Source organism: Salmo salar, chromosome ssa04, assembly GCF_905237065.1.
Source record: "Salmo salar chromosome ssa04, Ssal_v3.1, whole genome shotgun sequence".
Classification (NCBI taxonomy): Eukaryota; Metazoa; Chordata; class Actinopteri; order Salmoniformes; family Salmonidae; genus Salmo; species Salmo salar.
Genome location: NC_059445.1, coordinates 26,980,592 through 27,001,497, shown reverse-complemented (window position 1 = coordinate 27,001,497; position 20,906 = coordinate 26,980,592). Strand labels below are relative to the sequence as shown.

The window sequence follows — 20,906 nt, the reverse complement described above, 5'->3', positions numbered from 1 at the left end:
CTCTCTCATTCAATGTCATGACAGTGGGGCTTTCTACTGGTAACGTATACATAGTAATACAATAAGAATTATCTTCTGACTGTGACCTTTTGAACTCTGACTAGCAAACATTACTGACCAACGCAGTTGCATTTTGAGCTGCAGTAGCTAGGTGGAAGCTTCCTTGACATTTTCCTGCTCTCTCTCATGTACTGTCTGGGAATGCAGTATTGACATCCTATACGTCCATGTGGTGTCTCAGATAAGCACATCACGGCTCTGCAGTACAAGGGGAAATAAGGAAGGGAGATTGGGTGTGTGGCATGGCGAGAAAGACCCGGGGGGGACAAGGGGGGAAATTGTGACTTACCTCGACCAGCTTGTTGGCGTGTTCGCGGAACACCTGCGCGTACTCCTTGACCTCCTTCTCGTTGCCACTCTTGGCCGCCTCGATGAGCACCAACAGCGGCACGTTGGTCTCCAGGAACGAGTCTGAGATGTGGTCCATCACCGCCTTCCTCAACTGGAGAGAGAGGGACAGAGTGTGCTTAACTTCGTGTTTGCTAAGCGTTTTAACTTTCCATGCCAATGAAGTATAACATATTTATCATTGAATTGAGAGCGGGGGTGGAGAGAGAGAGAGAGAGAGAGAGAGCGAGGGGGAGAGGTGGGAGGGGAAGAGGGAGAGAGGGAGGAAAGGGAGGGAAGAGAGAGTGAGAAAGAGAGAGAGAGCGAGGGGAGAGGGACAGAGAGACAGAGAGAGACAGAGAGAGGGGGAGATGAGCAAACAGAAAGAGAGGATCAGCAGCAGCAGGGGATCGTAAAATAGTAAAATGGCTGCCCGCGAGGTGTTATTTTCCCCATGAGACCTTTTACGAGGGCAGCACTTTGCGACTTATATATTTGTTTATGGAATCGTTTTGCCAAACTGGCAAGGAACACAGTCTTTTCCCCTGCTAAATGGACACTGATGGTATTCAGTCTCTTCATATCGGACAGTGAAACAGACTAGTGGGTATAGAGTCAGCACAATGACAGTAGACATGTGCTTTATCTTACTAAGAGAAGGACTTGGGCATATGGACCCTTGGAGGCTAACAGAGGCAAGCAAGCACGCAAACACACTCGGAAGGAAGGACAGACGCACACACACACACACACACACACACACACACACACACACACACACACACACACACAAACTCTCATCCAGTTAAATGTCTTTGGAGTAGCGGCTCAAAGGAGTCAATTGACTAGTCTTGTGAAGTTTAATTTCACGACTATCAGACTGAAGCCATTTGAATGAATGAGCAACTACGGTGGGGACTTCACTTAAGTTTCTGATGCCATCGTTCATAATTAGGCTATAAAGAAAACATTATTGCACCACGTTCCTAATGTTAAAGAACTACAGATTTAGAGGGGCAGCGAGGGAGATATGGGGGTGCCGGTGATTGACAAGGGCGTTTGGCTCCTAACCAGCAATAATCATCAGTCAGTCAAGTGCATTCACACACGCACGCACGCACGAACGCGCGCGCACACACACATCAGACAGTGAAACTCACACACTCACCCCTCCACCGACCAATTAAAATCTTAACTGCCAAGCCACAGTGGAGGGACAGTAATGATGAATTATGGCTTGTGGAGGTTTAATCCATCACTCTGGTTCTTTGAGGGGAGACTAGGAGTCTGCCTCCAAAATTGATATTTTGCTGCACTACCGGTCAAAAGTAGTGCATGGCATAGGGAATAGGGATCCATTTGGGAGACATACTAGAAGCCGGCCAAGAGCTGTAGGACATGACAGGCCTACATAAGCAACCCAGCTTTAGCCAAAATCCTGTGCTGTGTTCAATAGGTGAGAAATGTATTAACACTACAACCACCTGGCCTTTCAGCCTATAAGTACCGCTAGAGAACGTTGCCGGGCGGCCCTTTTAGCATATGACGCTTATCAACCCGCAAGGTGCTGCAAACATAAGCACCGATACTAGGTAAATAGTTTATTCAACTACAATCAAGGATTAATTGCATGGAAGAAATATTGACGGAAAATAAATCAATACAAAAAAAACAAAAAAAAAGAATAAGAACAATAGTTATTTGTTCAGACAGAGTCAAGGATGTGTTTCGTATAACTCTACAAAGTTCTAGAAGAAACATAGGCCTATAGCCTAGTTTTGTTTCCCTTCCAGTAAAAACATTACAGTGTAAGCCATTTGATCAACTAGATTTGTAGATTCGATTAGTAATGAAGTTAAAGTTATTAAGAAAGTCCAGCTACATCTTCGTTCGACAAAGTAGAAGTGAAAAAAGATAATGATAATAATATAACCAGCCAGGTCACAGGTGAAATGATTTGCTGTATTCCTAAACAAAAGCACCAGTGCATGAACAATTGGAAAGGATGAATTATGAATTATTGAATTATGAATTATTAACATGATTGCCAATGTTGATAAACAGGCATAACAAACTCCTCATTACACTATCGCTGTTCTAAATTAAATCAACTTCTTCACCTTCCTCATCATTCAGTTAGGCCTCATTTAGATTTGATTGTGAAGTAACTTGCACAATTATCGTCCATTACATCCATTTGTCGTTCATTCAGCGGGCTGGCATTGTTTGCTTCGCTGGATAGAGTCAAGGATATGTTTTGCATTATTCTAAATGCCTACTGCCACACGTAAGCATGTTTTTGTCTTCGCCTTACAATACATTTGATTAGTAATAGAGTTAAAGTAAATCAAACAGTCCCATAACAGCTTATTTTTACAAAGTGAAACATAAAAACAGAATGGTATCAACCCCCAAGGCAAGTGGTCAAATTATTTGCTGCTGATTAAATAGGCATAACACAAACTCATCATTACACTGTTGCTGTTCTAAATTAAATCAACCTCTTCACCCTCCTTATCATTCAGTTAGGCCTCATTTAAATTCAATTGTGAGGTAAGGTGCACAATTATCACCCATTCATTCATTTGTCATTCATTCAGCGAGGAGAGAGAGAGAGATGCTTTAGCGCCTGGCTGCGTACCAGCATCCTACAGCACATTGTCTTGGAGGGTTAGGAATAGGTGTGGGGGAAAAAAACAGGCCAAAAGACTCTAAATACATTTCTGTTTGTGATTTCAAAATTCGGGACAAATGAACATTTAGGAAAAGTCAGGGAAGGAGCAGGACATAGCTTTTTTTAGGGGGCAGATTATTTTCAGTTGACAAAATCAAACGTCAGTGGCCGTTGGCCTGTGGCGGTTCTTGTGTCCCATGAGAAGTTCAGATTTGGTTTCACACTGCAAATTTTTTTTCTACACTGTGCTTGACACACGGCCATTTGTTCGAGGAAAAGTGTTAGGAAAGAGACTTCTTCCGTATTGCAATCAATGTGCCATGTTCATTTGGGTTGCGGGGTACCTGAGCATGAAATTCGGAGAGAGATGGGAGTGCTCTCCTAGTTAATGATCCATCTCCCCCTGTGCCAATAATCTAATCTATGACTTTTAATGAACTTTAGTCTCCTCGTTAATAGTCTTTAATAAGTGTTTTTGATTTTCAGGACTTTTCCCATTGTCAGTGGGCTATAGGCTTGAGTCTGATTGAATATATTTCATCACTTATCTGTATATAAACCATACAATGTATATATCATGTTGGAATAAACATACTCTGCCATATATATCTGTAAACATAGGGGCAGAGTCCCAAACACAGAGTAAGCCTAACTTTGGACTGAAAATGGAGAGTATCCATAGGAATTTTGTTCAGGATTAGACTGAATCTGTGTCCAGGAAACTGCCACTTGATGTTATAATATGCATGTTAATTAGTACATGTTAGATGAAATATACTGTTCAAAAAAATAAAGGGAACACTAAAATAACACATCCTAGATCTGAATGAATGAAATAATCTTATTAAATACTTTTTTCTTTACATAGTTGAATGTGCTGACAACAAAATCACACAAAAATAATCAATGGAAATCCAATTTATCAACCCATGGAGGTCTGGATTTGGAGTCACACTCAAAATTAAAGTGGAAAACCACACTACAGGCTGATCCAACTTTGATGTAATGTCCTTAAAACAAGTCAAAATGAGGCTCAGTAGTGTGTGTGGCCCCCACGTGCCTGTATGACCTCATCTCGGTACCTAATGGCAGTCAGGCTACCTCTGGCAAGCACATGGAGGGCTGTGCGCCCCCCCAAAGAAATGCCACCCCACACCATGACTGACCCACCGCCAAATGGGTCATGCTGGAATTTGCCAATCTTGGTCTTCTCTGGCAAATGCCAAACGTCCTGCACGGTGTTGGGCTGTAAGCACAACCCCCACCCGTGGACGTCGGGCCCTCATACCACCCTCATGAAGTCTGTTTCTGACAGTTTGAGCAGACACATGCACATTTGTGGCCTGCTGGAGGTCATTTTGCAGGGCTCTGGCAGTGCTCCTCCTGCTCCTCCTTGCACAAAGGCGGAGGTAGCGGTCCTGCTGCTGGGTTGTTGCCCTCCTACGGCCTGCTCCACGTCTCCTGATGTACTGGCCTGTCTCCTGGTAGCGCCTCCATGCTCTGGACATTACGCTGACAGACACAGCAAACCTTCTTGCCACAGCTCGCATTGATGTGCCATCCTGGATGAGCTGCACTACCTGAGCCACTTGTGTGGGTTGTAGACTCCGTCTCATGCTACCACTAGAGTGAAAGCACCGCCAGCATTCAAAAGTGACCAAAACATCAGCCAGGAAGCATAGGAACTGAGAAGTGGTCTGTGGTCCCCACCTGCAGAACCACTCCTTTATTGGGGGTGTCTTGCTAATTGCCTATAATTTCCACCTGTTGTCTATTCCATTTGCACAACAGCATGTGAAATGTATTGTCAATCAGTGTTGCTTCCTAAGTGGACAGTTTGATTTCACAGAAGTGTGATTGACTTGGAGTTACATTGTGTTGTTTAAGTGTTCCCTTTATTTTTTTGAGCAGTGTAGTATTGAGCAATGCCTAAAAGTGATGTTGAGGTGTTAGACTGAGACTGAAAGAAGAAGGGATGATACAGTAGAGTGATTTTCCTCCTCTTTCTCTCCTTCTCTCCTCTCTGCACCATCAGCATTCCAATGCCCGAACCCCACAGGACTCCCACTTAAATCTTTCAGCCATATCTCTCTCTCTCTCTCTCTCTCTCTCTCTCTCTCTCCCTCTCTCCCTCTCTCTCTTGTCCATCTGCACTCTCTTGTTCTATGTAAGGTTGCAAAGGCAGGGCATATTACAGGTAACTTTCGAGGTTTACCAGTAAACTACCAGAATTTTGGTAACTTTCAAGTTTTGAGGGGAATGTATTCCAACTAGTGGCCTTTTGGGTACTCCAGATTATCATAGGTGTCTGTAATTATCTCTGGCCCTCCGTGTGGCCTTATCACATGTACAAAAAAAACATTAAATAATCAAATAAGATGATACAAAAATAGAATGACAAAGCTGTAAAACATTATCCGAAATATAAAGAATCAACTTAGTGAACAGCATTTGTGTTTAATATAATGGTTTCCACTTTTATTCATTTTACTATGTCATTGTGTCTTTGTTGTTAATGTTTTGGCACCAAACTTGTGGCAGTTGTGAAAAAAGTCAATAAAAGTTGCAGAGTTAATTGAAAATAATGGCATTGCTGATTACATGTTTTTCTCATTATTAAGCTATTTTCTCCTGAACCATATCGTCTATCCACTAGAAACTCATAGACAATATGGACACAGATCCATATATTAATATATTTTCTAAAGTTATTCAAGTATAAATGACCAAAGTTACAATAGATTACACGTTAATTACCAAAATGATTGAATGTCTCTTTCTCCCTCTCCCCCATCTCTCTCTTGCTCTCCTCTGCACTCTCTTTCAATCCAACCCTCCTCCTGTATTTCACTACCAGTCCTCCTCATAAGTTATTTGGAGAAGGCACTACAACTGTACTACTATTCCACTACTACTCTACTACTCTAGTACTACTTCGACTCTACTACTGTGATTGCCAAAATGATGGTACACTGTATATCATTGTACATTTGGATAATTAAAGTAAAATATCACGCCTGGTATCATGGTATCACCGTAGAGATGAGTTGGTGTTGGAAGTTATGTCGGTATAAATGCCAGAGTCATTGGACTACGCTGACTCTATCACACTGTCGTGCCAACTTAAACTGAACTGTACCGTTCTGTCTCGGATATATTTTATTTTTCATATTGTCTTTTCCAGCATCAACTATGGTATCTCGGACTCAGTTTAGTATTGTGAAAAGGTTATTGGTCCATTAGACACCTTTGACCTATGTCCTGATGTCATATCATCATATGAAATGGGTGATACTGATAAAACACAATTGCAGTGACTCCAGTCTGCCTTCCCTTGAATACTATGATGTCTATTGTGTAGTAGATGGAATCTGAGCTAGAGTCATGTAATTTTGCTGGTAAATTGGAAAGGAAAAAAGAGTGGAGTGTGCCTGTGATTTCTCCTGTTCAGACTACGAAAACAGCGAGTGGAAAATTGGAAACACCAAAAAGAGAGAAGGAGTTCTTTAGCTCAAATTGCTTTGAGCGTCTCCCAAAAAGTTTGACGTATTATGAAATACCTGTTCTCTCCCCTTCCTCTCTTCCCCTTCTTCTCTGTCTAATCCTCTACCTTTCTTCTATCTTGTCATCCACACATCGAGTTAGAAGCCCAGTTAAACGTTCGATTCACACCTAACTCTAACGCTGGATAAAATTGTTGAAAGGAATGCTGTGAAATCATTTGGATGGCACATTTAGTTAACCAACAAACCTGGGAGAGATGAATATCCGTTGGGCTGTTTGCAGATAAGCAGAGGGCCATGTGATCTTCAAAGATGGAGATTAGCGTTTGCTTTACACATTTCCTTTTTTAATGGTGGAGAGAAACTCTGTTTGTTTTCTGAATTAGACACCGGCTCTGACACAACAAAACAGATGTCTGATGGAGAGAACTGTCGCAAAGATCACCTGTGTGGTGTGTGTGTGTGTGTGTGTGTGTGTGTGTGTGTGTGTGTGTGTGCCTGTTTGTGTGTGTGTGTGTGTGTGTGTGTGTGTGTGCAATTGTGTACGGCATGTGTGTGTGCATTTGTGTGTGTGTGTGTGTGTGTGTGTGTGAGAGAGAGTGTGTGTGTGTCTTCAATGCGATGCAGAATGTTTGACTCATCAGTGTTATGTAAGAGGTCGGCGCGAGGAATGCAGATTTTTACATTGGTGATGATTTACTTTACCCCCCACCGCCCACCCCCTTGCCCCCCCCCCAACCCTACCCCTGTTCCCCGTTTGTTTACGACAAGAGAAATAAAGTACATCAAAAAAGCTAAAAACAAATATGCAATTATAAGGAAGAAAATAGAGAATCCAATTATGAAAGGGAAAACATTGGCGGGGTGGTTTGGAGTCGTATTCCCCCGTTCCCCCGTCTCACTTGTGATTCAGTGCAGATGGCAGGAGCTGAGTGTGTGTGTGTGTGTGTGTGTGTGTGTGTGTGTGTGTGTGTGTGTGTGTGTGTGTGTGTGTGTGTGCCGAGGGGGTCAGTGGCAGAAAGTTTCTTATTAAAATGTCAGGAGCAATCATAAGGATAAACGTCCAGGGCGCCACAGAGAGAGACAAAACAGCCTGTGCAAATGAAAATTAAGTAATAGTGCTCATATATTTGATATCAGGGAACTGCGGTAGGAGGATAGGACGAGGGGAGGGGGGGATGAGAAATGAGAGAAGAGGAGGATTTTTGTTTTATTTATTATGATTCCCACTAGCCGCCAACGGCGACAGCTAGTCTTACCTGGGTCCGACACATAACAAAAACAATAAATAATCAGAGAAAAGACTTTACAGTTTACATACATTTAAAAACATAAACATGTAGTGTGCGTGTGTGTGCATCGATCGGTTAAACATACATGTCAGTACATACACACAACAACTAGATCTCAAGGGGGAGAGGCGTTATGCCGTGAGGTGTTGCTTTATTTGTTTTTTAAACCAGGCATGCTGTTCACTTGCGCTATATGAGATGAAAGGTAGTTCCATGCGCTAATGGCTGTATACTACTTTGTATACTAATCTGTAAAATACTGTATGTTTCCTTGAATTTGTTCTGGTCCTGGCGACTGTGAAAAGACCCATGGTTGCATGTCTGGTGGGGTAAGTGTATGTGTCAGTGTTGTGTGTAAGCTGACTATTCAAACACATTTTTTTAGATTTTTTTAAGTTTCTCATAAAAACAAGAAGTGATGTTGTCAGTCTTTCCTCAACTCTTAACAAAGAGTGACTGGCAAGCATAGTATTTCTATTAGCCCTCTGATTACAATGAAGAGCAAGACGTGCCACTCTGTTCTGGGCCAGCCGCAGCTTAACTAGGTCTTTCTTTGCGGCACTTGACAATATGACCGGACAATAATCAAAATAAGACGAAACTAGAGCCTGCAGGACTTGCTTAGTGGAGTGTGGTGTCAAAAATGCAGAGCATCTCCTTATTATGGACAGACTTCTCCCCCTCTTTACAACCATTGAATCTATATGTTTTGACTATGACAGTTTACAATCTAAGGTAACGCCAAGTAATTTAGTCTCCTCAACATGTTCAACAGCCTCACCATTTATTGCTAGATTCAGCTGAGGTCTAGAACGTAGGGAATGATTTGTACCAAATACGATGCTCTTAGTTTTACAGTTGTTCAGGACCAGTTTATTATTGGCCACCCATTCCAAAACTGACTGCAAATCTTTGTTAAGGGTTCAGTGACTTCATTAGCTGTGGTTGTTGACGAGTATATGGTTGAATCATCAGCATACATGGATACACATGCTTTGTTTAATGCCAGTAGCGGGTCATTAGTAAAAAATAGAAAAGAGTAGAGGGCCTGAGGAGCTGCCCTGCGGTGTGCTACACTTTACATGTTTGACATTAGAGAAGCTTCCATTAAAGAAAACCCTCTGAGTTATATTAGACAGATAGCTCTGAATCCACAATATGGCATAGGTTGAAAAGCCATAACACATACAGTGGGGGAAAAAAGTATTTGATTCCCTGCTGATTTTGTACATTTGCCCACTTACAAAGAAATGATCAGTCTATAATTTTAATAGTAGGTTTATTTGAACAGTGAGAGACAGAATAACAACAAAAAAATCCAGAAAAACGCATATCAAAAATGTAATAAAATGATTTCATTTTAATGAGGGAAATAAGTATTTGACCCCTCTGCAAAACATGATTAGTACTTGGTGGCAAAACCCTTGTTGGCAATCACAGAGGTCAGACGTTTCTTGTAGTTGGCCACCAGGTTTGCACACATCTCAGGAGGGATTTTGTCCCACTCCTCCTTGCAGATCTTCTCCAAGTCATTAAGGTTTAGAGGCTGACGTTTGGCAACTCAAACCTTCACCTCCCTCCACAGATTTTCTATGGGATTAAGGTCTGGAGACTGGCTAGGCCACTCCAGGACCTTAATGTGCTTCTTCTTGAGCCACTCCTTTGTTGCCTTGGCCGTGTGTTTTGGGTCATTGTCATGCTGGAATACCCATCCACGACCCATTTTCAATGCCCTGGCTGAGGGAAGGAGGTTCTCACCCAAGATTTGACGGTACATGGCCCCGTCCATCGTCCCTTTGATGCGGTGAAGTTGTCCTGTCCCCTTAGCAGAAAAACACCCCCAAAGCATAATGATTCCACCTCCATGTTTGACGGTGGAGATGATGTTCTTGGGGACAGAGGCAGCATTCCTCCTCCTCCAAACATGGCGAGTTGAGTTGATGCCAAAGAGCTCCAGTTTGGTCTCATCTGACCACAACACTTTCACCAGTTGTCCTCTGAGTCATTCAGATGTTCATTGGCAAACTTCAGACGGTCATGTATATGTATTCTTGAGCAGGGGGACCTTGCGGGCGCTGCAGGATTTCAGTCCTTCACAGCGTAGTGTGTTACCAATTGTTTTCTTGGTGACTATGGTCCCAGCTGCCTTGAGATCATTGACAAGATCCTCCCATGTAGTTCTGGGCTGATTCCTCACCGTTCTCATGATCATTGCAACTCCACGAGGTGAGATCTTGCATGGAGCCCCAGGCCGAGGGATATTGACAGTTATTTTGTGTTTCTTCCATTTGCGAATAATCGCACCAAATATTGTCACCTTTTCACCAAGCTGCTTGGCGATGGTCTTGTAGCCCATTCCAGCCTTGTGTAGGTCTACAATCTTGTCCTTGACATCCTTGGAGAGCTCTTTGGTCTTGGCCATGGTGGAGAGTTTGGAATCTGATTGATTGATTGCTTCTGTGGACAGGTGTCTTTTATACAGGTAACAAGCTGCGGTTAGGAGCACTCCCTTTAAGAGTGTGCTCCTAATCTCAGCTCGTTACCTGTATAAAAGTCACCTGGGAGACAGAAATCTTTCTGATTGAGAGGGGGTCAAATACTTATTTCCCTCATTAAAATGCAAATCAATTCATAACATTTCTGACATGCGTTTTTCTGGATATTTTTGTTGTTATTCTGTCTCTCACTGTTCAAATAAACCTAACATTAAAATTATAGACTGATCCTTTCTTTGTCAGTGGGCAAACGTACAAAATCAGCAGGGGATCAAATACTTTTTTCCCCCACTGTACATTTTCTCAAAAACATGTTATGGTCAATAATATCAAAGGCTGCATTGAAATCTAACAAAAAGAAGCTCCCACAATCGTCTTATTATGAATTTCTTTCAACCAATCATGTTGAATGCCCTTCTCTATAAGCATGCTGAAAGTTTGTTGTTAATTAATTAGAAAAATAGTATTGTATTTGGTCAAACATAATTTTGTTCAACAGTTTGCTAAGAGCTGGGTAGCAAGCTGATAGGTCTGCTGTTAGAACCAGTAAAGGCCTCTTTGCCACTCTTGGGTAGCGGAATGACTTTGGCTTCCATCCAGGACAAACACTTTCCTTTAGGCTCAGATTAAATATATGACAGATAGGAGTGCCTATAGAGTCAGCTAGCATCCTCAGTAGCTTTCCATCTAAGTTGTCAATGCCAGGAGGTGTGTCATTATTGATGGATAACAATCATTTGTCCACCTCTCCCACACTAACTTTACAAAATTCAAACTTTGTATGTATTCTTTCATTATTTGTTTTATTATTTGTTTTATGCATGAATACAATGGCTCACTGTTCGTTATTGGCATTTCCTGCCTACGTTTGCCCACTTTGCCAATGAAATAACCATTAAAATAATTGGCAACGTCAAATGTTTGGTGATGAATAAGCCATCTGATTCAATAAAAGATGGAGTTTAATTTGTCTTTCTGTCCATAATTTAATTTAAACTACTCAATGATATCATGATTATATCATTAATCTAATAATAATAATAATTCATAATACAGTTTGTCCTTGTTTTTTGTTCAGTTTAGTCACATCATTTCTCAATTTGCAGTCAGATGTGCAGCCAGACTTACTGCTACTCCTTTTGCCCCATCCCTTTCAACCATGCAGTTTTTCAATTCCTCATCAATCCATGGAGCCTTTACAGTTTTAACAGTCCGTTTCTTAACAGGTGCATGTTTGTCAATAATTGGAAGAAGCAATTTCATAAATTCATCAATTGCAGCATCTGGATGCTCCTCATTAATCACATCAGACCAAGACATATTTTTAACATCATCCACATAAGAGTCACAGCAAAATCCTTTGTATTGTTGTAGAAAACTCTTATACACTGTTTTAGGCCCAGCTTTTGTAACTTTGGATTTCTTGGATATAGCCACTATAGTTCTATATTATTAGTAAGAATGTGATCAATACATGTGGATGATCTTGTTCATGTAGTGTTTTTAAACACCCTTGTAGGTTGATTAATAACCTGAACCAGATTACAGGCACTGGTTACAGTGCGAAGCTTCCTCTTGAGCGGACATCTTCATGAAAAACAGTATTTATTAAGGTCCCCAAGAAAGTAGACCTCTCTGTTTACATCACAAACACTATCAAGCATTTCACACACATTATTTAGATACCGACTGTTAGTACTTGCTGGCCTACAGCAACACCCCAAAAGAATAGGCTTTAGATGAGGCAGGTGAACCTGCAACCACAACACTTCAATAACACTTGACTCTGAGCATTACAGGGATATGGCTCTGAATAAGCATAAATCATTCCAGAGGGGAAGGGACCTGGTGGAAGAGCGTTCCATGATGGCATGGCTCTATACATACAGTAACTGAACAACACATTACATCTGTTTTTGGTTTGGGTACTGTGAAGAAACCCATAGCAGCGTGTCTGGGGGGTTATGTATGTCTGTTTGAAGTGTCTGCAAATATATTATACAAATGATTAGGCCTTTTCAACACATACATGTTTCTTTAAAAGACTAGAAGAGAAGTAGTCAATTTGTCCTCAACCACGAATGACTATCATGCGTGTTGTTGATGTTAGTTCTGTGTGTGCAGGCAAGGCGTGCTGCTTTGTTTTTAGCCATCCGCAGCTTGGCTAGGTCTTTCTTTGCTGCACCTGACCATACTAGCGGACAGTAATCAAGACGGGACAGGATCACAGCCTGAACAACTAGCACAGTTGATCTTTGTGTCAAAAACACAGAACATATATATATTTTTTTTATAACAGACATACCTCACCCCATCTTCACAACAGCTTTGTCAATATGACTCGATCATGATAACGGACCATGAAATGTTACTCCTGGGAGTTTAAGTTGTTCAAGTGTCACAACCTTTATGCACATCTCCAGTTGAGGTTTCCTGTAGGTCTAAGATGCTTTGAGCCAGTTTATTGTTAATTACCCATTCCGACACTGACTGTAACTCCTTGCTATGAGTCTCAGTGAGCTCACTGGCTGTAGGTGCTGATTTGTAGAGTGTGCAATCATCAGCATTCACAGTCATTTTAGCTCTTTGTAAGACAAGTGGCAAATAATTAGTAAAAATAGAGAGGAGTAACAGCCCAAGCAACAAGTGTGGCAATACGAGTGGGCTTGAGGATAACCATCCAATGAGGACACTGGAAAGTCTTGGTTTGGAATGTGTCTGCCTGTGCAGTCTTTCTAGAAAGGTTTTTTATGGTAAATTGCCCCACTGGCTAGTTACTACAGCACCTACACTGTGCCTGAACTCACCAATAGTCCTATTCACCCAAACATGTATGCAGGATGTGTAATAACACCATATCAGTTAATGGCTTGGGCGCAGCTGATGTAGACTAGATAGGTGCAGCATGGCTGACAATACATACAGCATGTGGACCAGCAAGGTGCAGGACAGTAGATGATGGCTGGAGATGGATTTTCCAGCAGTCCATAATGAGTGCTGACATTAAAGGCCCAGTGCAATCAAAATGTTGTTTTCCCTGTGTTTTATATCATATTGTACAACAGCTGATGAAACTAACACTGTAAATGTGTGAAAAAAATGTGATCAGTGTTATTTCCTAATAGTTGCTAGTTGAAAATACAATCTACACAGGAAGTTTGCATGGGTGGGAGTTTCGGCTTTCCATGCTGACATCACCATGCGGTAAACTGGTTAACAGACCAATAAAAGGAGACTTCCAGACCTCTCTGCCAATAACAGCTAATTTTCAGTTTTCCCCTCCCCACTCAGACCACTCCCAGACAGTCTTGAGAAATATTTTTTTGCTAAAAAGCTATTTTTGCCATTTTAATGGAAATCTATAACAGTAATGTACACTACATGAACAAAAGTATGTGAACACCTGCTCGTCAAACATCTCATTCCAAAATCATGAGTACTAATATGGAGTTGGTCCCCCCTTTACTACAGCTTCAACTCTTCTGGGAAAGCTTTCCACTAGATGTTGGAACATTTCTTTCTCTCTCTCGGAGGACCTGAGCCCTAGGACCATGCCTCAGGACTACCTGGCTTGATGACTCCTTGCTGTCCCCAGTTCACCTGGCCGTGCTGCTGCTCCAGTTCCAACTGTTCTGCCTGCAGCTATGGAACCCTGACCTGTTCACCGGACGTGCTACCTGTCCCAGACCTGTTGTCCCAGACCTGCTGGAACCCTGACCTATTCACCGGACGTGCTACCTGTCCCAGACCTGCTGTTTTCAACTCTCTAGAGACAGCAGGAGCGGTAGAGATACTCTCAAAGATCGGCTATGAAAAAGCCAACTGACACTTACTCGTGTTACTGACTTGTTGCACCCTCGACAACTACTATGATTATTATTATTTGACAATGCTGGTCATTTATGAACATTTGAACATCTAGCTGTTATAATCTCCACCCGGCACAGCCAGAAGAGGACTGGCCACCCCTCATAGCCTGGTTCCTCTCTAGGTTTCTTCCTAGGTTTTGGCCTTTCTAGGGAGTTTTTCCTAGCCACCGTGCTTCTACACCTGCATTGCTTGCTGTTTGGGGTTTTAGGCTGGGTTTCTGTACAGCACTTTGTGATATCAGCTGATGTAAGAAGGGCTATATAAATAAATGTGATTTGATTTGATTTGCTCCGGGCACTTGCTTCCATTCAGCCACAAGAGCATTAGTGAGGTCGGGCACAGATGGTGGGCGATTAGGCCTAGCTCTCAGTTGGCGTTCCAATTCATCCCAAAGATGTTCGATGGGGTTGAGGTCAGGGCTCTGTGCAGGTCAAACCTAGAATCATCCATCGGATTGCCTGATGGTGAATAGTGATTCATCACTCCAGAGACATCACTCCAGAGAACATGTTTCCACTGCTCCAGAGTCCAATGGCAGTGAGCTTTACACCACTCCAGCCAACGCTTGGCATTGCGCATGTTGATTTCAGGATTGTGTGCGGCTGCTCGGCAATGGAACCCCATTGCATGAAGGTCACAATGAACAGTGATTGTGCTCAGGTTGCTTCCAGAGGCAGTTTGGAATTCGGTAGTGAGTGTTGCAACCGAGTAGCCGATTTTTACGCGCTACGCGCTTCAGCACTCAGCGATCCCGTTATGTGAGCTTGTGTGGCTTACCACTTCGCGGCTGAGCCATTGTCATTCCTAGACGTTTCCACGTCACATTTGACCAGGGCAGCTCTATCAGGACAGATATTTGATGAACTGACTTGTTGGAAAGGTGGCATCATATTGTCATGCCACGTTGAAAGTCACTAAGCTCTTCAGTAAGGCCATTTTACTGCCAATGTAGATTGGAGATAGCATGGCTGTGTGCTCGATTTTATACACCTGTCAGCAACGGGTGTGGCTAAAATAGCTTAATCCACTCATTTGAAAGGGTGTCCACATACTTTTGGTGATGTAGTGTACTTAACTGTTACCCAGAAATGATTTGATATTTAAATAAAAAAAGCTGCATTGGGCCTTTAAAAGTGTTGTGAGCTAGTCTATCAGCCACCCTCCTTCCCTTTCTTATCAGTCATTTCTGGTGACAGGCCCGGGTCCCCGTGGTCAGGCCTCAAGAACGCCGCCCGTAGATGCAACGCCACAGGGTAATCAGGCGGCGATGGAGCCCAAGCGAGTGACGGGGGGAGAGTCAGTGGAGGGCAAAACGACTGCTGACAGAGTTAACGACTGACCGTTTGACACCATACCTGTCACGCTGACAGCAGTGTGGGGGCCATTGTCATTGTCAGTCAGCTAGATACTGTGACTTGTCACTATGGAAGCATTTGTAAGTTAAACAGCTATACTATATTTTTCGACTTGAATTGTCTTTTTGTGCTCATTGTTAACTGTCGGAAGTGAAACACTAACAGAATAACTGATACCAACCTAAATCATCATTTTGTGCTTGTTACCAGGCGATAGAATGCAAAGATCAACACTTACCTTGATCTACTGTAGAATGTATAGAACAAAATAACACATACACTTTAGTTTATAGACAACAGCGATTTTGCATCTCTCGAAAGGCTAATCAACGAGCCATCTGTCTTGATATGAAACAGCTGTTCCTCTGATTCCAATTTCCATGCACTATAAACAAACAGCAAAATTAATCCAGAAAATAACCATTATAATGAACGGGTACTGTAGCATTTGTTGCGCTGCTGCCACGGGGGAGCCCTGCGATCAGCCATCAGTCAAGATTGGGAGCGAGCCCCGGTGAAGAAGTAACTTGACAACAGGCATTCATAACAAACAGGATGACAAGGCTAGGAACACATGGCACGTCTCTAGGCACCCTTTTCCATTAATAGTGCACCACTTTTGACCAGAGCCCTATAGGTCCTGGTCAAACGTAGGGCACTATATAGGGAATAGGCTGTAAATGGGGACGCAACCTGTAGCAGTAGCTGGCTATCAAGGGAATAGTCATTTCGGCGAGGTGAGACATTTGAGGATATTAGCTCAGCGCACAATCAGCCCTTCTCTTTCCCCAATTAGGACTATTAATCAACTTTTGGAACAGCTGGGATGCTATTTTTACAGTTTCATATTCAGCCTCTCTCTCCACCCCTTTCTTTTGTTCTCTTTCGCCCACATTGTCTCTCACTTTGTTTCATCCCTTTGGCCTTAAACCAGCTGCTGGCAGTACCGTGGCATTATTGCTAATCACAGAAAGGGACTGGCCATAGGGCAATTCAGCATATGCCAGATGGGCTGGAGTAAAAATAACATGGCTATATATACAGGGAGTACCAGTACCAAGTTGATGTGCATGGGTACGAGGTATTTGAGGTAGCTACAGTTGAAGTCGGAAGTTTATATACACTTAGGATGGAGTCATCAAAACTTGTTTTTCAACCACTCCACACATTTCTTGTTAACAAACTATGGTTCTGGCAAGTCGGTTAGGACATCTACTTTGTGCAGGACACAAGTCATTTTTCCAACAATTATTTACAGACAGATTATTTCACTTATAATTCACTGTATCACAATTCCAGTGAGTCAGAAGTTTACATACAGTAAGTTGACTGTGCCTTTAAACAGCTTGGAAAATTCCAGAAAATTATGTCATGGCTTTAGAAGCTTCTGATAGGCTAATTGACATCATTTGAGTCAATTGTAGGTGTACCTGTGGATGTATTTCAAGGCCTACCTTCAAACTCAGTGCCTCTTTGCTTGACATCATAGGAAAATCAAAAGAAATCAGCCAAGACCTCAGAAAATAAATTGTAGATCTCCACAAGTCTGGTTCATCCTTGGGAGCAATTTCCAAATGCCTGAAGGTACCACGTTCATCTGTACAAAAAATAGTACGCAAGTATAAACACCATGGGACCACGCAGCCATCAAACTGCTCAGGAAGGAGACGCGTTCTTTCTCCTAGAGATGAACGTACTTTGGTGCGAAAAGTGCAAATCAATCCCAGAACAACAGCAAAGGACCTTGTGAAGATGCTGGAGGAAACAGGTACAAAAGTATCTATATCCACAGTAAAACGAGTTCTAAATTCGACATAACCTGAAAGGCCGCTCAGCAAGGAAGAAGCCACTGCTCCAAAATCGCCATAAAAAAGCCAGACTACGGTTTGCAACTGCACATGGGGACAAAGGTCATACTTTTTGGAGAAATGTCCTCTGGTCTGATGAAACAAAAATAGAACTGTTTGGCCATAATGACCATTGTTATGTTTGGAGGAAAAAGGTGAAGGCTTGCAAGCCGAAGAACACCATCCCAACCGTGAAGCCGTGGGATGGCAGCATCATGTTGTGGGGGGTGCTTTGCTGCGGGAGGGACTGATGCACTTCACAAAATAGATGGCATCATAACGACAGAAAATTATGTGAATATATTGAAGCAACATCTCAAGACATCAGTCAGGAAGTTAAAGCTTGGTGGCAAATGGGGTCTTCCAAATGGACAATGACCCCAAGCATACTTCCAAAGTTGTGGCAAAATGGCTTAAGAACAACAAAGTTAAGGTATTGGAGTGGCCATCACAAAGCCCTGACCACAATCCTATAGAACATTTGTGGGCAGAACTCAAAAAGCGTGTGCCTACAAACCTGACTCAGTTACACCAGCTCTGTCAGGAGGAATGGGCCAAAATTCACCCAACTTATTGTGGGAAGCTTGTGGAAGGCTACCCGAAACGTTTAACCCAAGTTAAACACTTTATAGGCAATGCTACCAAATACTAATTGAGTGCATGTAAAGTTCTGACCCACTCGGAATGTGATGAAAAAAATAAAAGCTGAAAAAAATCATTCTCTCAACTATTATTCTAACCTAAGACAGGCAATGTTTACTAGGATTAAATGTCAGGAATTGTGAAAAACTAAGTTTAAATGTAATTGGCTAAGGTGTATGTAAACTCCCTATTTCAACTGTATGTACATATAGGTAGGAGTAAAGTGACTAGGCAACAGGATAGATAATAGACAGTAGCAGCAACGTATTTGGTGAGTGTGAAAGTGTGTGTGACGTCAGCATGCTTGTGTGTGCATGTTATGTGGTGTGTGTGTGTGTGTGTGTGTGTGTGTGTTGGGGTGTCAGTTTAAGTATGCGTGAGTGTGAGGGTAGAGTCTATTGTGTGTCCTTAGGGTCAACGCAGGTAGTCTGTGTAGCCATTTGATTAGCTATTTCAATGTCCTGTTTAGAAGTCTTATGGCTTGGGGGAAGAAGCTGTTCAGGGTCCTGTTGGTTCCAGACTTGGTGCATTGGTACCGCTTGCCGTGCGCTAGCAGAGAGAACAGTCTGTGGCTTGGGAGGCTGGAGTCTTTCACAATTTCCTGTGCCTTCCTCTGACACCACCTGGTATAGATGTCTTATACCAGGCGGTGTCAGTTGCCATATCAAACGGTGATGCAGCCAGTCAAGATGCTCTCGATGGTGCAGCTGTAAAAAATTTTGAGGATCTGAGGGCCCATGCCAAATCTTTTCAGCCTCCTGGGCATTGTTGTGCCGTCTCGCAACTGTGTTTGTGTGTTCGGACCATGACATTGAGGGTCAGCATGGAGGATGTGTTGTTGCTTACCATTTCCAAATGGGGGCAGCCCATCAGGAAGTCCAGGATCCAGGTGCAGAGGTAGATGTTCGGTCCCTGGGACCTTACCTTAGTGATAAGCTTCGAGGGCACTATGGTGTTAAACGCTGACCTGTAGTCTAGCGTGGAGTGCAATTGAGATTATATCATTTGTGGATCTGTTAGGGTGGTATGTGATTGGAGTGGGTCCAGAGTGTCTGGGATGATGGTATTTATGTAAGCCATAACCAGTCTTTCAAATAATTTAATGGCTACAGATGTGAGTGCTATGGGGCGATAGTCTTTTAGACATGTTACCTTGGCAGTCTTGGGCACAGGGACTATGGTGGTCTGCTTGAAACACAGGTACTATGGGCACAGGGACTATGGTGGTCTGCTTGAAACATATAGGTATTACAGACTGGGTCAGGGATAATTTGAAAATGTCAGTGAAGACACTTGTCAGCTGGTCAGCGCATGCTCTGAGTAGGCGTCCTGGTAATCCGTATGCGGCCTTGTGAATGTTAACCTGTTTAAAGGTCTTACTCACATCAGCTACGGAGAGTGCGATCACACAGTCGTCAGGAACAGCTGGTGCTCTCACACACGTTTCAGTGTTGTTTGCCTTGAAGATGGCATTTAGCATGTCTGGTAGGCTCGTGTCACAGGGCAGCTTGTAGCTGGGTTTTCCTTTGTAATCTGTGATAGTTTCCAAGCCCTGCCACATCAGACGAGCATCAGAGCCAGTGTATTAGGATTCAATCTTTGTCCTTTATTGACACTTTGCCTGTTTGATGGTTGGTCAGAGGGCATAGTGGGATTTAGTATAAGCGTCTGAGTTAGTGTCAGCTATGGAGAGTGTGATCACACAGTCGTCGGGAACAGCTGGAGCGCTCACGCACTGTTCAGTGTTGCTTGCCTTGAAGACAGCCATTAGCTTGTCTGGTAGGCTCGTGTCACTGGGCAGCTGATAGCTGGGTTTCCCTTTTTAATCTGTGATAGTTTGCAAGCCCCGCCACATTCGACGAGCGTCAGAGCCAGTGTAGTAGGATTGACACTTTACCTGTTTGATGGTTGGTCAGAGGGCATAGCGGGATTTCTTATAAGCGTCCGAGTTACTGTCCCACTCCTTGAAAGCGACAGCTCAAATCAAATCAAAATCAAATCACATGTTATTTGTCACATGCGCCGAATACAACAGGTTTGTTTGTGATGATACCCTGATGAAGACAGCTTCGCTGTCGAAACGTTGGTTATTACATTTTTGCATCTGAGCTCTTAGAGTGTGCGGCTTTCCTTTATTTTCACATGCGCCGAATACAACAGCTTTAGACCTTACAGTGAAATGCTTACTTATTAACCAACAATGCAGTTTCAAGAAAAATACTATAAAAAGTAAGAGATAAGAATAACAAATGATTAAAGAGAAGCAGTAAATAAAAATAGCAGCGCTATATACAGGGGGTAAAAGTACAGAGTCAATGTGCGGGAGCACCTATGTCGAGGAAATTGAGGTAATATGTATATGTAGGTCGAGTTATTAAAGTGACTATGCATAGACAACCATTTGATTAGCTGTTCAGGAGACTTATGGCTTTGGGGTAGAAGCTATTTAGGAGCCTCTTGGACGTAGACTTGGCAATCTGGTACCGCTTGCCATGCGGTAGCAGAGAGAACCATCTATGACTAGGGTGGCTGGAGTCTTTAATCATTTTTAGGGCCTTCCTCTGACACCCCCTGGTATAGAGGTCATGGATGGCAGGAATCTTGGCCCCTGTGATGTACTGGGCTGTACGCACTACCCTCTGTAGTGCCTTGCGGTCGGAGGCCGAGCAGTTGCCATACCAAGCAGTGATGCAACCCGTCAGGATGCTCTCAATGGTGCAGCTGTAAAACATTTTGAGGATCTGAGGACCCATGCCAAATCTTTTCAGTCTCCTGAGGGGGAATAGGTTTTGTCGTGCCCTCTTCACGACTGTCTTGGTGTGCTTGGACCATGTTAGTTTA

General features: G+C 42.9%; 1 protein-coding gene across 1 annotated transcript in view; it reads right to left on the bottom strand.

Annotated features, from left to right (window-relative positions):
- LOC106602757 (catenin alpha-2) overlaps positions 1–20,906 on the bottom strand; it is a 670,306-nt gene that overhangs the window by 121,153 nt on the left and 528,247 nt on the right. The window contains exon 9 of the mRNA XM_014195596.2: positions 350–502. Within this exon, the coding sequence (XP_014051071.2) occupies positions 350–502 (153 nt within the window). The remainder of the gene's footprint in view (positions 1–349; positions 503–20,906) is intronic.